We start from the raw sequence: 19,538 nt of genomic DNA, 5'->3' as shown, positions 1-19,538 counted from the left end.
TTATATGAAAGAACAGTGATTCGAGGTTAAGACCGACTTTTTTTTAAACATGTAAAGTGATGTGTCAGTGGTCAAAAATTTTAATAATTTGTTTATACGATCGGTAACTTAAAATAGTTAAATATATCTGATAACATAGTCAAATAAAACATCACAAGATAACCAAATAAAGAAATTCAAATTATTTTTAACATGTCGCATCAAGATAACGCTTATCTATAGTGCTTGGTGAGTGGTGACGTCAAGAAAGTGAGTGAGTGAGTGAGGTGACAGTGTTTCGTAACAATGACATTTTACGCTGTTGTCATCCTGTGAACAATTGATAATCCAGCATACTTAATTGAGTTTGCGTCAGTGTAATGGTATGCTGCTACCAATTACTGATTTAGAGAAGTTAATCATCCATGCCCACCCATTTTCTATCATGCCTCACCCAATGTGCACCTATTCTCTCTCATTATTACGTCAAACTCATTTTCTATCATTAGTTACTCCCATACTCACCCATTCTTTATCATGATATTCTTGGAAACTGATGATCAAAATAAAAATCAAGACGTCGTGATAGACCAATCGCTTTAGGCATTCCCAGAAAAGGTGCAACACAGTGAAGTGGATTTCTCCCCTACAAACGCTGTTTGTCGCTGAGTACTGAGTAGCCGACCCAGCGAATTCCCCAGTGTTTGCCTCGTTGTCTAGGTCAACCAGCGCCGCCCACGGAGCGGGGGTTAACTATCTACCCACGCCTACCTCCGCTATAAAAGACCTGACCTCGTGGTGACCTCTCTCTTCTTCTAGCTACAGCCGCAGCAAGCAACACCTCCGCCGCTGCCTGGCGGCCCTCGCTCCCGCCGGCGAGCATGGCGACCCACAAGCTGTTCTCCTCTGAGCACCCTCACCAATCAGCTCTCTCTACATCACGCTGCCACTTCCCAGCACCAAGCTCCATTGTACATCCAATACAATATGTATACAGAGAGCACATTGTGAGTTTCCTTCCTCCATCCCATCCTGAGTGTGAACCAATATCTCATAACCCCACAACAGCGACTAAGATGATTCCTTAACTAAATCGTCTCAATTATCCAACTACAGTAGATTGAGGGTCTTAAGACTACTTGCTCCAGCGTAGACGGTTCCTATTCTAGAGGGACTAGCACCACCCCTAATCTTCCTAGCTGTAGATAATAGACAACCTTCCTGGCCAGAATCCATCAATCACGCCGGCAGACTAGGAAATAGGGCCTTAAAGCCACTAAGCATGAATAAAATCACCACTTACCCAGAGCGTATATATAGTATTCAAATACACTTTACATTCTCTTACATCCACAGAAAGTACTCAGCTATTTCTTCAACTTGAGTATTCTTTTCTTCGACCACTAATTTCCTTTCACTTCCTCTTCTTTTACAAAAAGAAAACCCGTTGATAACAACCTCACCCTGACACTCTTACCTCTGGCATTCACTGATTTGGTCTCATCAATCAGTAGAAGTTTAAATGAAGACACACGCAACCCTCGTACGTCCATCCAAAGTGAAAAAATGCACATTCTCATCAAAACAATATACGTAGTGATATATTTTTCATGAATGTCAAAGTTGATATAAATTAAATGTTAGTATTTTGACGATTCCCTTACATGGCGTTTTAGAGCGATAGAACGATATGATAAGATAAGAAACCCCCAAAGAAGGGGAAGAGGTAGGAAGAACACTTTTAGTTAGTACATGTGTGTTCCCTAGTGCGTCCACACCTCCCTCACACCAGCACTCTATTTGGTGCTTCTTCCACACTTCTATGTACTTGGATAAGTGGTTGTAAGCGACTTGAGATTAAGGACAGCACTACAACAGACAAAATGCGTGGGTTTCTCGTCTACTTCCTTGCCTTGGTAGTTCTTGTGTCCCTGAGTGAAGGTAAGGAAGTTGTTCAGCGTCCAACAAGTCCGTTTATAGCCATTTACTGTTATTATGTAAGGGGGTGATAGCTCTTAACACGGTACAGTATTGTTATGATCAATATTAACGTATAAAACATCTACTACTGTATATATCATCAGCCTCCTTGTTGAGGGATAAAAAAGACGGGACAGTTAACTTTGCCCACAGCATGATTATGTGCTTATAATTCCATTCCTAACTCAAACTAGTTTTCAAAACACATTTCTATGACACTTGATGTCTATATGGCGACAAAACCTTATCAGTTATTGACAAAAAAAATGCGTGTAGAACCAGCCTCTCCTGTACACGACAAAGTGAGGAAACACTGGCTGTACGTAATTATTTATAAATACAGTACTCTGAGAAAACTATCAATGTATTTATGCCATTGACGGTGTTGTTGTAATGCTGTTTCTGTTTTGATAGCTTCATCAGAAAGTTAATAAACTGTTTGGTAGTCATTTGTGTACAAAATACCTTTTTAGTCAGCAAATTTGATTATAAATATAACAAGGGAAGCTTCACATAGGGTACCGAACACGGAGAAAGAGCGAGAGCGTGACGTGCTGAATAAATCATCCGGCATTAGCCAAATAAAATATTAAAAGTGGCGTCCAGTAGCGAAGGGGTTAGTGGAAATAGTTTATTAAGTAAACCAGTTAACCGTGTTCTGAAGTCTTTAGTTATAGAATAAATTTACCCAACAATCCTTTGAAAATCCCTCTTTGTGTCGTAGCTAAAGTTAACCAATTAGAAGGGTTATAGAGCGAAATTTGAGAACCATACCACAGGTGCTATCATTTGTTGCCGTTATCACTACCGATTTAATCTTATCTGCACCACACACATGCACACAAGACACAACTGATAAGACAATTAGTAGTTATGTCTCTCTTGTTTATCGGTGGCACTTTGTGTGCATCAATTTTTGTTATAACAGATGTATTATAGTCCTCCCAGGTTAATTAAAGGAGTATTATTGACCTCCCAGGCAAATTAGAGCTGTATGATTGACCTCCCAGGTAAGTTACAATTGTATTATTGTCTTATCACGTAAATTAGAGCTGTATTATTTACCTCCCAGGTATGTTACGGGTGTTCTCTTCTCCCCAGGTCTCGAGTGCTACACTTGCGTCAGTAATATGAACGACTTGACATGCGTGAACAACCCATCTGATGTGGTGAATGGCTCGCCCATCACCAACTGTAAACAAGGCGACAATATGTGTTGTACCATCCTTCGGCAGGAGTACCTAGAGGAAAAAGGTATGCCCTCTCCAACAGTAGTACACTCCAGGTTCAAGTTTAAACCACCGTCCTCAAAAGGGTTATATAATATAGTTTAATTCGTCTCAGATTCTCTTCTTTCAGCATTATAATTTTAGTTTCTACGTGTATGTTAACTATTATCATATGTTCGTTCTTTATTTCCCTCATACAGGTAAGGTAATATCCTTCTCCCGCTCTTGCCAGAAGGATTGCCCTAAAAATGGCTTCCATAAGCTGCCAGACTCCACTTTCATGATCTACCAGACTTACTGTGACACTCCTAAGTGCAACAAAGGACCAGGGAACAAACCCCTTAACGGTATTTGCTTCAACAGTTCTTTAATGATATATAGTTTAGGTATATAGTTAAGGTAGAGTTTCGGTGTTAATTTTGATGCTGCTTTTTTTTTAAGTCATTTTTGTGTTTTAATTTAAGTCGTCCAGGTAGTTGTATTTTTACAGTATCATTTACGAGGACTAATGATCGTAGGAAATTTTATGACCCAGAGCTGTATATCGTAAAGCCACAAACTTAGTTATGTCTATACACAGTACCTTATGCTATTCTCTAATGTGGGAAATGTTTCAGTGGTCTTACTTCTTACATCATTAACCTGGAATGTTTTCGGGTCTTGCCTGAGCCCTTTTACTCCTGAGCCTATTGAGAAACTCGCTGATGGATGTTCTCATGACAGATGGCGGCGGAGGTGGCGATGACGATGGCCACGTGATTCATAACATCCCTGGTAACAGCTGCCCGGCCTCAGCCACAATCAACTCTGGTCTCCTCTTGACAGCCGCCGCTCATGCCATCTTCCCCAGGAACTAAGGGGTTGTTGTCACATCTGCTTTCTCACGAACAAAGGTTTGATCAAAGATACAGTATATAGTCTTTGGGTTTGTTTTCACCTTATTGTTGCCAGCTTCGACAGCAACTAGTACTTTATAACACCATGTTAGCCTTCCCAGGAACTAGCTCTTTGTTGTCACCACATTTGCTTTGATATTGTAATCAAAAACTGTACACTCAATGGCAGGGTTTCAATTGTTTCTCTTACTTTGACGTACTCCTGTACAGTATATCATTTCTCACTCTTGATCTTTTATTATTATTATTGTTATTATTATTATTATTATTATTATTATTATTATTATTATTATTATTATTATTATTATATTTGATTATATATATTTTATAATTTGTTATTAATTTTTTTATCATTTTATATTTTGTTTCGCCCCCAGGCCCTGATGTAAGTCATTGACCTGTGGCCTGGTGGACTAATCCCGTAAAAGAAAAAGAAATATATAAAAATTTGTTGCTCCTAGTTTGGCCATTCCCGGTCACTACTGTGTTGTCATCTCACTGCCAACCGCTTTAGAGGTGAATTTCTACAGGGATTACTTCCTGTCAGCCTGTCTTTGTAATGGAGTTTGGGTCATGACAATAGTTTATATACTTGTTTTAATTGTTTTCCTTATATTTGACTTTTATTGTATCAAGATATTAAGGAAAACTTTATGATGAATATCTACAGAATATATCACTGTGTTTATTATATATCCTGATATTAATGAGCCAAGGCAATGTATCGATAAAATTTCTCTTGTCAAATAAAAATGCATTTATTTATTTTTCAATTTGACTTCGAAGATCCTGCGAATGGAAGGAATAAGGAAACAAGTCATGTAATAAAAGTAGTTTATAGTAAATTATCACAGACAAAATGGATGGGTAAATCGAAGTGCGTTTGAAAATTATTTTAGTACAGTATAGTAAAAGTTAATATGAGTGAGATATTAACTTAGAAAATACTGTAGAATGTGTTTATGATACGGTTTTATGGAGATAGATTGATTATATACAGGAGACATGCAGTTAATATATCCCTACGTGTATACAGATATCCCTTGGTTTGTGCTAAAGAGATAAATATACTCTTAGGTGTGTATAGAAGCTATTAATATCTCTCTCTCTCTCTCTCTCTCTCTCTCTCTCTCTCTCTCTCTCTCTATATATATATATATATATATATATATATATATATATATATATATATATATATATATATATATATATATACAGGAGACGTTGATAATATCTCAATGACACCACTATTAATTGTCTCCCGTACACACACAGACGCCATAAAACAGTAGCCTATTTCCTTTGAATCTGACATGTTCCCATACCTATAGACAACCACAATATACCGGTGCATATACGTCAATAGAAGCTGTAACTGGTTAAAACTTACACCAGCTCTTTGTTTGTGGTAGTAGTGGAGGTGAGAGTAATGGTGTTTTGTTTTCAGTCCACCGCTGTACACTCACTTCCCGGCAACAACAGTTGATACGGCACTCAAATATGCTTCTAATACCCCCCCCCTCCCCCCTTTCAATAGAGGAAGGAGGGTACTTGTTCTCCTTCTGTGGGTGCGGGAGAGGATGGGTGTTCTTCTACCCTGAGGGGGGCGGGGCGGAGGGGATGATGCACTGTACCTAATTGGAGGATGTGTATATATTATCATCTCTACAATGTACGGGACCATAATGCTAGGAATTAAGTCACGAGGTGGGCATTTATAGCAAAATATAACATATGAATAGCTGAAAATGCACAATATATTTTCCGTACACGCACACACACGAGTTAACGGGTTCGTATCCTCCAAAATCGTACTTTTTTTCTTAGTCTAATTAAATATAAGGGTTATCTACCTACGGTGATAGTCTGGAACAATTCTTAGGCTACATTGTCCGTCACACAGTATTCATATAATGAATACCCGGTAATGCGAGCTAGTTTGAGGCTATCATTGAAATACTAAACTCTTAGATTACGAATTCTACAAGCAAGAAATAATAGTTTTGTACACGATCACTACACGATCACACTTACAGAGTCCTTCCTTGATTGGATGATTTAAACTTAAGAACTAAAATTACTTTCAAAAATATCAACGACATTACACTGATACGTTCATTTGACCGATAACCCTTTAGGCGCGAAATTTCAACCACGAGTCCTCATTAAGAGGTTATTACCAAACAAACGTGATTACACTAACAGATCCTATGGAAAAGATTCTCTACCTTAACTCTGTTTCTGACATTAATTTTGGATGTAATTTATAGTTTCTACGTCAAAAGGTTCGTCATACTCTTACATCATTAGTCGAGGAATATTCACTGCACGAACTTTTTTTTTTTAAATATCAACCCTGTATAGAAGGATGGCTTAGTCTTCGAAACCACTTGGTGACAGAAGGCGTTATAGTAGCACGAGGCCATAGCCAGCCACTGTCTCGAACAAAGGAATTGTCACGCATCACTGTGCACACTAGTGATGCTGTGTGTGTTGCAAGACTTAAAGAGAGAGAGAGAGAGAGAGAGAGAGAGAGAGAGAGAGAGAGAGAGAGAGAGAGAGAGAGAGAATTAGATACACAGACAAATGGAAATATAAACATTGAGACAAGGCACAGATATAGATGGGTAAAGACGAACAGATAGAGACAGTTATGAGACAGAAAAACAGACAGGCAGATTTGCTGGGAGACAGAGGTAACATGAAAGAGCAGGCAAGCTCCTACAGTTGCGTGTAAGCGAGGATATTGGCATTATCCTCTTTGTTTTCCTAGCGGACTTGGAGGATGAGACATAGACTATGTTGTTAAAAGTTCTCGAGTGCCTTGAGGTATCTCCTTATGTGACCCATGTCTCGCTGCCATACAGCTGGGTGGGGGAGAACCACAGATTGACAACCGTGCAGCTTTGTTGATATCTATATCCACATGTGTACAAACACACACACACACTATTATATACATATGTCACGCTAAGTAGGGCTACTTTATTGGGTAGACAATATTAATACACTACAAATGCCTAATGTAATTACTAACCTAACTACCGTAATTTGAAGATAGTTTGGTTCTGATGTAAACGATTTCTTATGGGAAACGACACATTTTATCATATATGAACTAATTTCCAATAACGCTATAAATATATATTACATGCCTTTCATCAATAAAATAATATTTTGAGGGTCGAGAAGGTAAATACTACCTCATTCACGTCAAGGAATCAGACAGGAGTTTCAGATTCAGCAACTGATTGTAGGTTAAGTCACAGTAAATAAATTCCTAGATGACCGCCATCAGCCACAGATAATTATGTAATTGAAGCTTTAATTAACAAATATCATACACCGAGAATAATAAAGCTTACATTTCTTTGATAACTTTCAACAGCTTCAATCAGTCTTTTTCTAGCAACAGGAGCTTCTTTGACACCCCGAAGTCGTCCTTCTTGCCGTTGTGGATCCACTTCCAGAAGTCCTGGAAATCGTCAGCCTGCTCTACCTCCGTCACTTTCTCCGAATACGTCTTTTTGGGGTTACGATCTAAACTCCTGACCCCGTCGCCGTCCCTTCCAGGGTTATTCCCATCCCCGTTGGAGGCACTCTGACTCTGCGGCTTACGTTTCCCTGCTTCATCTACCTGCCTCCGACCTCTCCTTTCCTCTTCCTCTCGTCTTCTTTCCTCTTCCGCTTTGCGCCGTTGTTCTCCTTTTCGACGTCTATCCTCTGCTTCTTTGCGCTTGCGTTCTTCTTCTTCTCTTGCCAGTTTCCTTTTATCTTCTTCTTCTCGCCTCCTTCTTTCTTTATCTCGCCGTCTCCTCTCCTCTTCCCGCCTGTTTCTCTCTTCTGCGAGCCTTTTTTCTTCTCCCCTTCTCCTTTTCCTTTCTTCACTTTCTCTTCGTTTCTTCTCTTCATCCTCTTTATTAATTATCTCTGCCTTTTCCCACGTTCTCCTCTCATCTTCATCCTTCTTTCTCTTCTCATCGGCCTCTTTCTTTTTTCGCTCATCTTCCTCCCTTTTCCTCCTCTCATCTTCCTCCCTCTTCCTCCTCTCGTCTTCCTCCCTCTTCCTCCTCTCATCTTCCTCCCTTTTCCTCCTTTCATCTTCCTCCTTTTTCCTCCCATCGTCCTCCTCCCGCCTCTTGTCATCGCCATTTGTATTTCTCCCGTCATCACCATCCCTCCTTCTCTTCTCTTCTTGCTCCTGTTTAAGTCTCTCCTCCTCTCGTTTCTTGGCTGCCGTGTCGTCGGTTTTAGTTGAGTCCCCCTTGCTAGTGTTTTGTTTTTTGTCATCACTGTCAGCGTTCGATTTCTTGCTCGTGTCGAGTGGCTTTAACCTCGGCGGTCTACTTTTCTTAGTTCCGTTCAGTCGTCGGTATCTGATGTACTCTGCAAGATACTGTTCCTTCCCAGCTTCACCATATCTCTTGGGCATCATCTTGCTGCAACACACACCAAAAAATAATGATTAGCAGAAGGTATCATGACAAAACGTGAATGCAATTTTATATTTATCTTATTTACATGTAAAAAATTATGTCAGATTGTAACGTTCCCTCTGTCTGTCAATCTCCTTTCTATTAATCTTTTGAGTATGATAGCTGAAGCTAATGAACCCCGAGTGTGATGATAAAACCTCGAAAGTACGCTGCTTTAACCCGAAGAGTACAATGAATTAAACCCTTGGCTCCTTTTCCCGGTGAGCACGATGACTAAATTCTATGATGAAAGTGACTTAACCCCACGAGTACGAAAACTTAAGCACGTGAATAAGACGGACTTAAACCAATGAGTATAATGACTTACAGTGGCGGCTCGTGCATAGGGCTGCAGAGCTGCAGTCCCCCCAGACACTCACTGCCAGGCGTATGATTCCTTTAGAGAGACAGCTGAATAATACACTACCAACAAATATATCATTTTATATGTTATTTAATTATTTTCAATACGTTGCTAAGTGAATTTTCATTAAAATCAGACCAAAATTTAAGTTACTTTCATAGTTGCTGTCAATGCTGTACGATTCATGTCTGTTATTAATTGGCGCCGCTCAGTCTGGTGTTTACATTACGTGTGGACGGTGTGGTTAAATCGTGCTTTCTTTAATTACCCTTTGACGATGGAAAATCGAGTGAAGTATTTGCAAAACATCAACTTTTCCCAGCTGACATTAAATGAAAAGACTGAAATCAAAGCAAGAGGAAGACCTACACCAGTTTTATCCATTCAACAGAACAGTACAAGCAGGAACAAAGAATATACACGCCAGTTTAACATGAGTGTTTATCAGAATGACAGACTGTCTGCTTTAGCAGTGATATCCATTGAAAATAAAATGATAACAGAAATAAAGGATTTTAATGAAATAGTAATAAACAATTTTGCTACATCGAAGAGCAGACACGCCGACTTTATTTTCAATTAATACTGGTCCATCACCACCAACACTTCTACCATGCCCTGGGAATTCGTGGACATCAACTACAACTCATACCTGAGGTAGGTCAAATTTGTGTATCCTACTGTTGTGTGAGGCTTGCAGTCCCTCCATTTTATTTTTCACGAGCCGCCACTGATGACTTAACCTCTGCGAGTACGAAGCTTTAACCCCCTTGAATAGGATGACAAAACCCGTGAGAACGATGAGTTAAACCCTTGGGTATGAAGACTCAAATACAAAGATTTGACCTTTACCTGACGCTCCCCGACTGAACCCCATCTCAGCTCCCCCATTCCCCCCTTTACCTGCCCCCTTCCCCTCTTTCCACACCCCAACCAAACCCCTTCCCTCCCTCAGAAGTCCGTCACGCGAGCCACACGACAGCCTATTACTTCGCGGACTCGTCTCACTAAAGGAGAATGCTTGTTGCGTTCGAGGGATGACTAAACAAATTACGGCTTTATTTATGCGCCGTATTAATCTAATCGTCTTAACAATCTGGCCTTTGTTAGTATAGAAATTCTATGATATAAGAGAATTCATGGCAGTGACTTGATATTCTTGGAGTCTTTATTAATTTTTGGGAGAACTGGGTCGTTGTCTGAACTGTGAATTGTGTTAAACTTGAGAACTATTTGGCGGTGACGTATGGGGCCTTGAGCGTATTTTTTTTTATGGATGATTTGATTCGTGTAGTTATAGTACAATTGGCATCGAAAATTAACAGTAAAACCTAACCTGACGAGTTTTATCAGAGCTAGGTAATTCAATTTCAATCTCAATATTTTATTCCTTGATAGAGGAAGCGGGATCCTAGTACTGTCACTGAAGCTAGGTAACCAGTTCTCTGACACACACACACACACACACACACACACACACACACCGGCAAAAACAAGAATAATTCACTCGATTACAACAAGTATAACAACGCTCATATCATACATTATTCAATGCAATAAACTTACACTGACGACAACCACTAAAACAAAATAAGAACGGTCACGAAGTCGTATTTCTTTACTTCATTATATACATCGGGTGACATAGTGTGTCGGATACTCCTTACTAATGGAGTTTTTAAAAGCACATGGATTTACGACACCAAACGGAGAGGAAATAATCGAAGGGTATTGACACCAGCATCGATCATTGAGTGTTTGAGATACGCTATGTTGAATCAATGAATGTTTTAATTATAATCTTTGTCACACGATGCGTTTAACGAGACACGAAATGATTGTTAAAAATATTTATACTGTTGTGGTAACCTAACCTTCGTCGGCAGCGCGAGTCATGTCGGCGTGAGTCAGGGAGGTCTACGTCACGGATTATTGAATTATTTTTGTCATTTTTTGATATATATATTTACTGTTTCTGTATCGTGTAGACGCTGACCAAATACCTGATAGCTTGTGGCCATTAAGTGTATTATTATATATCATTATATGTATTTTAGTATATTCCAGAGGTTATTAGGCACAACAAGGCCAGCTGGGGTGAACTGCTACTTGTACAATATCAAGCTCCATCCTTGTTACACACACACACTAGGTAGTTCGTGACGAGAGAAGGCATCTGACTGGTTGATCAGCTGACCAATAAGAATACGTTTGCAGTTCAAAACAATCACAGCGTTGAACAGAAAGCTCTTAACAACAGCATACAGAAGTCTTTCAAAGGGGTTCAAAATGTCGTCGTCATGTAATATGTCCCTTGATGAGCGAGTTTAGGAGTGAATCCATCAAGACGGTATCATCTTTAGTGAGGTTATCAGTGATTTCCTGTATCCTGTAAATAGTCAGTGAGTCACTATAGTTTAATCTTTCAAACACTCCTTCTGTAATGCTGTAAAAAGCTACGTCTAAAGTCTTGTCCTGCTCAAACATTTTACATCCAACTTTAATTCTGATTCTCACGTACAGTACTTTCTTTTCGATCACGTCTCGTGTTGGTCAACAAATAAACCAATCAGGTGCCATCGTTCGTTGCTATTTACTCATCTAATTTGATAAAATACTCCTCATATCCTCGGATTTTTTTTTTTTTAATTTCACAAATTTTATTCGTTATAACACAGGGTGGAGATGAAGCTAAGCTAGCTAGGCATTCATTGGTGTAATGGGTGTTAATTTATGTTTGTTAGATGGTGGTGTTATTTGTTCACACATGTACAGGTATGTGTAAAGCGGGTCTTGTTCTTCTATGTTAGCATGGAGGCTCTTGGGCCACCAGCTGTGTGTTTTAGTAGTTACTTCTTGTTTTAACTGGGAGAATTCTTAAGTGAGGCAGATTTTATACCTCCAGTTAGGGGAAAAAATTACCGTTAGTAGCTTTGTTAAGACTCCCAGGCCGTGTGTTGATGTGTTTGAGCCGAGTACAGTACACTGCCACCCTCCCTCCTATCATAGTTAATAGCAGTATATATCACAGCTGTACTTGTTGACCTTCGTAGCTCATACACCGTCAAGCATAGGAAATCAATATTAATTACAGCGATAAATAGCTTCCATGTTATATCTATTCTTCACCTCCAAAATACGATCAAAATTACACCAGACAGAAACTAAACAAAATCCCTCTTGAAAAAACAAAATCCCACGAGATCTAGCTTTGATTTTTTGACGAGGACTCGGTTATGGCTGGTCTGACATGTACACTATAGATAGATGGATCTCACACGTTCAGTACCCAGGTCTAAGAAATTACTACAGAAACCCTGAGAACTTCGCGGAAAAACTGACTCACCGATTCCGTAAACATCACAGTTATGCCACGCTTCATATACTGACAGCATATCATATTCAGTTGTATTCTTATCATTATCATTCATCTCCTTCATTCCCCTTATTTTCTCCTCTTCCTTCCCTCTCACATCTTCCTAGTCACATACACAATAAAGATATATAATGGTGTAGACTATAGAACCACATTTATTACTCAGTTAAATCACGCATCCTCTTCGTCTTTTTTATTCATAGTGAATTAAACAAGCTTTTCACTTCTTCAATAGCTGTGTTCTTCCTTTGTTATATAGTTCTGTGTTCTTCCCTGTTATATAGTTCTGTGTTCTTCCTTTGTTATATAGTTCTGTGTTCTTCCCTGTTATATAATGTGTATACCCCCTTCCCTCCGCCCGTGTGTTCGTGTCAGTTTCCATCATAAGAATGGCTGGCGTCACCCTCCCTCCCTCCCTCCACCACTATCCCTTCCTCACCCTCCCTACACCACTCTCCCTCTCTCTACCACTCCCCCTCACCATCACCCTCAACCACCCTCCCTCCCTCACCCTCGCGTGCATAAACAACACCGTCACCAGGCCATCGTCAGACACACTACCCGACCATTCAGGAGGCCCAATGATCCCACCCCGAGTACTGTGTATACTGCCTTCGTCCGCCACGCTACCTGAGATAGATAAATAGATATAGATAGATAGATAGATATAGATAGATAGATAGATTTATAAATAGATAGATTTATTCAGTAAAATCGTCAATCAAAATTACAATTAGTTTGGCGTGTTTATAGACAATGCAGATAGTATATACAGTTCTTCATACATACCTGTACACACACCAACGCAGATATCGTGTATACATAGACCATACAGATGATACACGGTACAATACATAGACCCGTGTATATATAGTGCAGATGGACAATAAGACGAGGTCGATGGGAAGTGGCCGTTTACAAAGGTATGAATGACGTCACGAGACACACCTTGTTTTGTTATCTTACTGTCATCTGGACGCTTGGAGCCCCTCATGTATACTCTTGAGTAAACTACAAACTATTATTTTCTTGGATATGTGAAGATTAACAGCCCAGCTAATGATTAAACAACCCTAACCTAACCTAACCAAGATTGAATTAGTTCTCTGGGGTACGTATATACAGTGAAACCTCCATATAACGAACTTATATCTATATAATCCATTAGATGTGAGTTTCAAATCTAATGGTCCCTCTAAATAACTGACTTTCCTCTCCATATAGTCCGTTAAATAGAGGTTTTGTTGTATAGATATAAATCTGGTAATAAGATACAATGTGGGTGTTTTATCAGAATAATTGTATTTGGATGTACAGAACTGTTCTTCGGCGCGAATCACGCATATCTCTGACTCGAGCCCAGTGTGGTGGGGATATTCCCTAAATTGGCCATATTATCGTAAAAATTTGTCAATGTGTATTTTAACACCTGGGGCTACTTTTGGATATATTTCAACACCTAGGGCTACTTTTTCGTATATTTCAACACATGCAGATACTTTTTGTATATTTCAACATCTGGGGCTACTTGCATATTTCAACACCTGGGGCTACTTTTGGGTATATTTCAACACCCGGGGTTATTTTTCGTATATTTCAACACATGCGGATACTTTTTTGTATATTTCAACAACTGGGGCTACTTTTTCGTATATTTCAACACCTGGGGCTACTTTTTCGTATATTTCAACACCTGGGGCTACTTTTTCGTATATTTCAACACCTGGGGCTACTTTTGGCTACATTTCAACACCTGGGGGGTTGTGCGTTAAAACGCCAGTCGCAACGAAGTAATTTCCCGATTTTAAATGCTAACTTACCCGGTTCCGGATTGATCCATGGTGGAGAGACAGTTTAACGCGATCCACTGGCGTACTGTGTTGACGTGTTTCTGGCAGTGCCGTGGCCGTCCACACTGGCGGCGCCAATTTTCGTGGCCAAACAGGGAACTAACATGATTTAAAATCTTAAGCCGAGTGGCATCTGTGCATGTTTATATTATTGCGATCAACTTCGACCATATCTATTGTCTTCTAATTCCAGATATCACGACAAATATACAAATACTATTGCTGATATATGATGGAACGCCTGAGGGGGCAGCGAAATATATACCACCTCTGTTGAACACTCCTGCGTATGAACTTGTATATTTTTCACCAAGCAAATCAACGCCGTCGGGATCAATGGTACGCCAGACAGTTTCTGACAGAAACCACATCTTGCCCACACACTCAAGCTCTGGGCCGAGTAATAAAGTAAGATTTATAATGCTCTGTTTAGACTTTAGAGGATGTTAACACGGGTCACATTGGATAAGACCCTTCTAACGAGTGTCTGAGACATGCCTCGAACACATGACAGATTGGAGAGATACACACAATACCGCTGTACCACCAATTTACATTTCGGTTTATTATAAAATTGTATATAACAAGCAGAACTTTACATAAGAGGTAGAACAAAAAGAGATGGAACTTTATATACAGGTGAATCATGGCGCGAGTTCCCGTATAGCCCATGCCAGGCAGGTTATAACTCTCCAAAGTAAAAGGTAAAATCAATGTCCCTAAAATAAAGATGGGGGAAAATACTGACTAACTTCCTAGAATGTGGAGGGGTAAATATGGATGAAATTTCCCTAAAATAAGTAAGGAAATAATAATGATTCCCTAAAATAATAAAGGCAATAATACTCACTTTTTTTTATTAATGCAATAATACTCAGTGAGGCGACCATACGGACTGGCGGTAAGGGAAAGATTCATTCTCATGTACACATTATTTTAAGCCCGTTGATTGTGATTGCGCCTATTTATCTTCCTTTTCTCTTTTTTTTTACCGTTTGTAAGATTTGAATTTCAGTTTAAGAAAAGATTCGAAACTTTATAATGGAGTTTGACTGCATCGATCGAAGAGATTGCAATCTTGGTACCCAGTGAAAAAAACGTTTGCTGTAAATCCTGGCGACGAGGAGTGAGTAGTGATCAGCTGGGAGGGCATCACCATTCCACCTAGTTGGTTAGGTTAGGTTAGGTTAAATCGTTGATCGTATCCTTGGGAATCGTCTAAGTGGCATGTAAACGCCGTGCGACCTACTTGGCTTGAGCATAAACAATACTAAGAGCGTGTCATGGACGATCACGTGCGAGTCACTGCTCAACTAGCCTGAAGAATGAAAAAACAGTCATATCATTCACGAATAATAACTCTGGGCCAGGGTTTTTATGTGGCAGTGACCATTGACCTTTGACAACAAAAAGTGCAACATTGAGTGGTAAGAATGTTACCTAGACGACACCAAAAAGACCTTTAGAAAATTAAAAGAATACTGGATGATTTTTGCTCTAAGGCTGCATTTACACCAAGCCAGTCAAGTCAAGTCAAGTCAATCAAGTCATTTGACTTGACTTGACTCGACTCATTGCCGTTCACACCGACTGAGTCAACCAGAGTCAATCAGGACTCAGTACCCTGACTGATTTCGAGGAGGATGGACGCATATTCAATCGCTGAATTAGCTGTTTTGTTGTGGATTTGGAGTCGTAAACGCAAGAGGAGGACCTGAATCTGGATGCATGAACTCAACACCAAAAGACCCAATTTTGGAAGCTTCAGTCATTTATTCCCAGACTTGGTGAACCATCAAGACAAATTCTACAATTTCTTTAGGGTGACATCACGATCCCGGTGGCTACGATCAGTGGGATCATATATAGCAGGACGCTCTCGAACTAAATTTATTAGGACGTCAACCTGCATGATGTACACACCACTGCGGACTCGGCGTGACTGATGAAGAAAATGGGCCCAACCCCATCTGTGACTTGACGTAACACGATGCGACGTGACTTGACTTGACTCATCGGGTGGGAGTTGTTTCTGAGAATATACATTGGAGTAACTGTGCATTAGAGTGGCGATTCACGATGAGTCATGACTTGACGTGACTTGACTTGACTTGATTGGCTTGGTGTAAATGCAGCCAAAGGGTCCATTAACGTTTGTGTATACAGTCCTTCAATACAGTATTTGTGTTTACAGAATCCCTTAATGTTTTAAATTTAGTCACTTGGAAAGCAGACAAGTGCAAACATGCAATAGTTAATCCATTGTCTACCATGATCAGATGTATCCAGTGAAACAGGTACTGTATATGGAGAAAGTTACACTATCAATATATTACAAGATGTAATCGCTAGAGTCTAGACTGGGCTAGGATATACGATAAGTACCTCTGGCAGTATGTCTCCTACTGTATAGCATATGTAAACAAAACTAGATGTAAAGTGTGTGACCACACGTATTGCCACACATTCCAACACTACGTTAATGACCGTGAGAAGATAATATAGAACATTCTAGGGACAGGTCCAAGCACACTGTGTGGTGTAATGGCACAGCAATTATCTTTAATGGCAAGATTAAGATTGTATCCATTTTTTTTGCACTTAGTAGTTAAGTCAATTCTTATGTATATAGAACTAAACACACAATGTGCTTGACTTCCCTCACGCAGATGTGAATAACAAAGTGTGAGACCAGACATAATTGCCTCACAATGCTGCACTTACGCAGTTGTGAATAAGTCACCATCTTTGTACAGAACTAAACAAACAATGTACTGGAATAAATACTTATAACATTCAATGCCATGATATCCCGACCACTGTGCCCTAATAAACACCCTTTGTGGCCTCTACTCTGCAATCCTTTTGCGCTACCGCTCACAGGATGAGTATGGGGTGCACAATAAACTACTCCATAATTTTTTGCATATAACTGTATAGCTTATACTTGGTCATGTTCCTGTAACTAAAACTTGTACAAGTCTATGGAAGATGTCACTGCAGCCTCATGGTGGAGAATACTTTTATGTGAAGAAAATGGCGGAGCCCATTACCTTTTTATTTGGATGTGTCTTTCTAAATGGACTCAGTAAAAACACATGTTAGTGGACTCTGTAGATTGAAATATTGAAATACTCTGTAAATGCAAAGATTAAAGGACTGTAAACACAAACATTAAGGGATTCTGTAAACACAAACATTAAGACACTTTGTAATCACCAACATAAACGTACTTTGTTAAAACCTGATAGTTGTACTGACAAGATTAGAAATAACAACAGTCAGACCCACAGGAGACAACAATACCCTCAGATCAGAACAGACCGAGAGGCGAGCCGCGAGAGTGAACTTGGCGGCATATTCTCAGATCGTGCACCTGGAGTTGGGCTAAAAAGAAGTTGACCTACGAGCCTTTGAGTCCTCCTCCAAGCCACAAAGTAAAGGGTGGCATAAGTTAATTGATGGTTTCTCTTTCCATCATGCACGCCATGCCTAGACATTATTAAGGATAAAATCGATAAGCTTGTGTCGGGTTGGACTTGTCTATGTTATGCCTGGCGTGCACTGTACAGTATAGTCACTATACTATAGTGCTTGGTGTGTATCTTCTTTAGTCTGGAGTTTATGTTACGGTAATTCTTATTGCCTGACTCGTATTTGTTAGACTGGCGTGCTTTTGTATATTACAGACTTGAGAATGTACAGTAAGTTGGACGTGCATATAGTAAATGCCTTAACGTATACAGTATTTGTAAACGTCTGTTGTGATTTTGTAAATGTGTTACATAATATTAGAAATGTCTGACGTACCATTGAATGCCAAATGTACATTTGTAAATTCTTGATTACCATTTCAAAATGCCGGACATACATTTGTAAATGCCTAATATGCATATTTCATCTCTAACACGCATTAATAAATAAATGCATTTTTGTTAATATTCTAAGGGTACAGTATTTATAAATGTCAATTGGGTTTTTGTAGACGCCAATATACAGTACAGGTATATTATTATTGTTGTGCTTCGTGTACAGTGAAAGTTTCCGCAACACTTCTTTAAAAGTATTGCATGATAAAATTTCACTAAATTCAACGACACTCAACTCTCCACTAGCTTATGAGAAGTCAAGGTACTTATGTCATCACTTTACGACGCGTCAACTTAATAGTACTGTATACAGTACATTTTCAGTGTGTGAAGAATTTATAATTTATTGACTAATCACATTACAGAATGTCATTGTATTAACACTGTATCGTTTGTGGAAATTGTATTTTTAGGAATTCGAACATACATTTCGTTGCTGACACCATAAAGTGGTATGTTATGACTGCATTTACAACTACTCACATCAAATCCGATAAAATTAGAAGTTATTCTATGCAGTAACAATTATATGAACGAACAACAGTCATAATTATCCACCAAAAAATGGAACGAACACGAACTCTTCTAAAGACTTCCACCGCCAGAGCCTAGTCAATATTGAAGTCTACAAGCAGTAATCAATCCTTTCTTTCATTAAATGTCTTTTTTTATCGAATGGGTTCAGTGTCTGAGGTAACTGTCAGAGAGATTATTGGCAGCTTTCTTACTATTGGACAGCGTCACCTGGATTCGGCAATGAAGGAGTATTTTCACAAGTGTTCATCATGAACAATGGATACTAATGCCATCGCCCCGTTTAGCTCCCGAGACTGAGTTTATTGATTAAACTTTCAAATAAATTCCTCCTCGCTCATTTACTCTCCTCATTTACATAGTTCATTACTTTTTGGTAAATAACAGTTGCAGTAAAGACAACAATAAATCAAAATCTAGAAAACAATAAAAATTTAACAAGTAGCGAACCCCCTAATACATGAATATTAAATAGGATAATATGCACTTTTAACCAATTTTCTTTCTAAATTATTATAAAAAATCTAATTTTAAATGAAAAATCGAGAAAAAACACTTTCGTAGATCATATAATAAGACCACATACCCTGGGGTAACAGGTTATCCCTCGTTAGCCACTGTGAAACTCGTGTCCGTCCGCCGCGCTGTAATGGCGTCTACTGTTCAAACCTCTCGATCAGGCAACCTTCTCTCCCTCCCGCTAGTTAATGAACAACATGCACCAGGATCCCCCCCTCCCTCAACTCAAGTGTGTTTATATATCATGAATCACGCCATTAGTACTCGCAGCTAAACTTTCATGAAGAGTGGCATGTTTACCTTCGCCTCTACAGTACGTCACGTCACGTCACGTATTCCTCAACAGACTGTAAGTTGTCAATTTGTTCAAGGATCTTAATTGAATGATAGTATTGGATTGATTAAAACATGTGTTCAAGTGTCCCCCCCCCCCCTTCCCGCTACTGCTCGCACTTAATAGACTCTTT

General features: G+C 39.3%; 2 protein-coding genes across 3 annotated transcripts; one reads left to right on the top strand and one right to left on the bottom strand.

The window, feature by feature from the left end:
• Positions 1–1,719: 1,719 nt before the first annotated feature.
• LOC121879076 lies at positions 1,720–4,511 on the top strand. 2 transcript variants are annotated; one of them, XM_042385574.1, is made up of 5 exons: positions 1,720–1,920; positions 3,061–3,213; positions 3,389–3,535; positions 3,912–4,081; positions 4,462–4,511. In XM_042385574.1, the coding sequence occupies exons 1-4, from the start codon at positions 1,863–1,865 to the stop codon at positions 4,043–4,045; spliced, it is 492 nt and encodes a 163-aa protein (XP_042241508.1). In that variant the 5' UTR covers positions 1,720–1,862; the 3' UTR covers positions 4,046–4,081; positions 4,462–4,511. The 2 variants fall into 2 exon arrangements, with proteins under 2 accessions (XP_042241508.1, XP_042241509.1); XM_042385575.1 differs by lacking the exon at positions 1,720–1,920 and adding an exon at positions 2,865–2,969.
• A 2,967-nt stretch (positions 4,512–7,478) lies between these two features.
• LOC121878984 (vicilin-like seed storage protein At2g18540) lies at positions 7,479–16,061 on the bottom strand. The gene is made up of 3 exons (XM_042385434.1): positions 15,961–16,061; positions 8,258–8,523; positions 7,479–7,837 (listed from the first exon to the last, which is right to left on the bottom strand). Exons 1-3 carry the CDS (start codon positions 16,059–16,061, stop codon positions 7,479–7,481), a joined length of 726 nt encoding a protein of 241 aa, XP_042241368.1.
• Between the last annotated feature and the right edge of the window lie 3,477 nt (positions 16,062–19,538).

The sequence above is a fragment of the Homarus americanus genome, unplaced genomic scaffold (genome assembly GCF_018991925.1).
Source record: "Homarus americanus isolate GMGI-L3 unplaced genomic scaffold, GMGI_Hamer_2.0 scaffold4060, whole genome shotgun sequence".
NCBI classification, from domain to species: domain Eukaryota; kingdom Metazoa; phylum Arthropoda; class Malacostraca; order Decapoda; family Nephropidae; genus Homarus; species Homarus americanus.
The sequence above is the reverse complement of the archived record's forward strand: the minus strand, read 5'-3'. Positions and strand labels throughout refer to the sequence as shown.

What these genes read in the sequence shown, in the direction of transcription:
- LOC121879076 (XM_042385574.1), top strand. Translation starts at nt 1,863, where the DNA reads ATGCGTGGGTTTCTCGTCTACTTCCTTGCCTTGGTAGTTCTTGTGTCC. An exon ending in TCTTGTGTCCCTGAGTGAAG is followed by an intron (nt 1,921 to 3,060) that starts GTAAGGAAGTTG and finishes TCTTCTCCCCAG; the next exon opens with GTCTCGAGTGCTACACTTGC. An exon ending in AGGGAACAAACCCCTTAACG is followed by an intron (nt 3,536 to 3,911) that starts GTATTTGCTTCA and finishes TTCTCATGACAG; the next exon opens with ATGGCGGCGGAGGTGGCGAT.
- LOC121878984 (XM_042385434.1), bottom strand. Translation starts at nt 16,061, where the DNA reads ATGCAGGTTGACGTCCTAATAAATTTAGTTCGAGAGCGTCCTGCTATA. An exon ending in GATGTCACCCTAAAGAAATT is followed by an intron (nt 8,524 to 15,960) that starts GTAGAATTTGTC and finishes TGTGTGTTGCAG; the next exon opens with CAAGATGATGCCCAAGAGAT. An exon ending in AGAGAAGAGAAGGAGGGATG is followed by an intron (nt 7,838 to 8,257) that starts GTGATGACGGGA and finishes AACTGGCAAGAG; the next exon opens with AAGAAGAAGAACGCAAGCGC.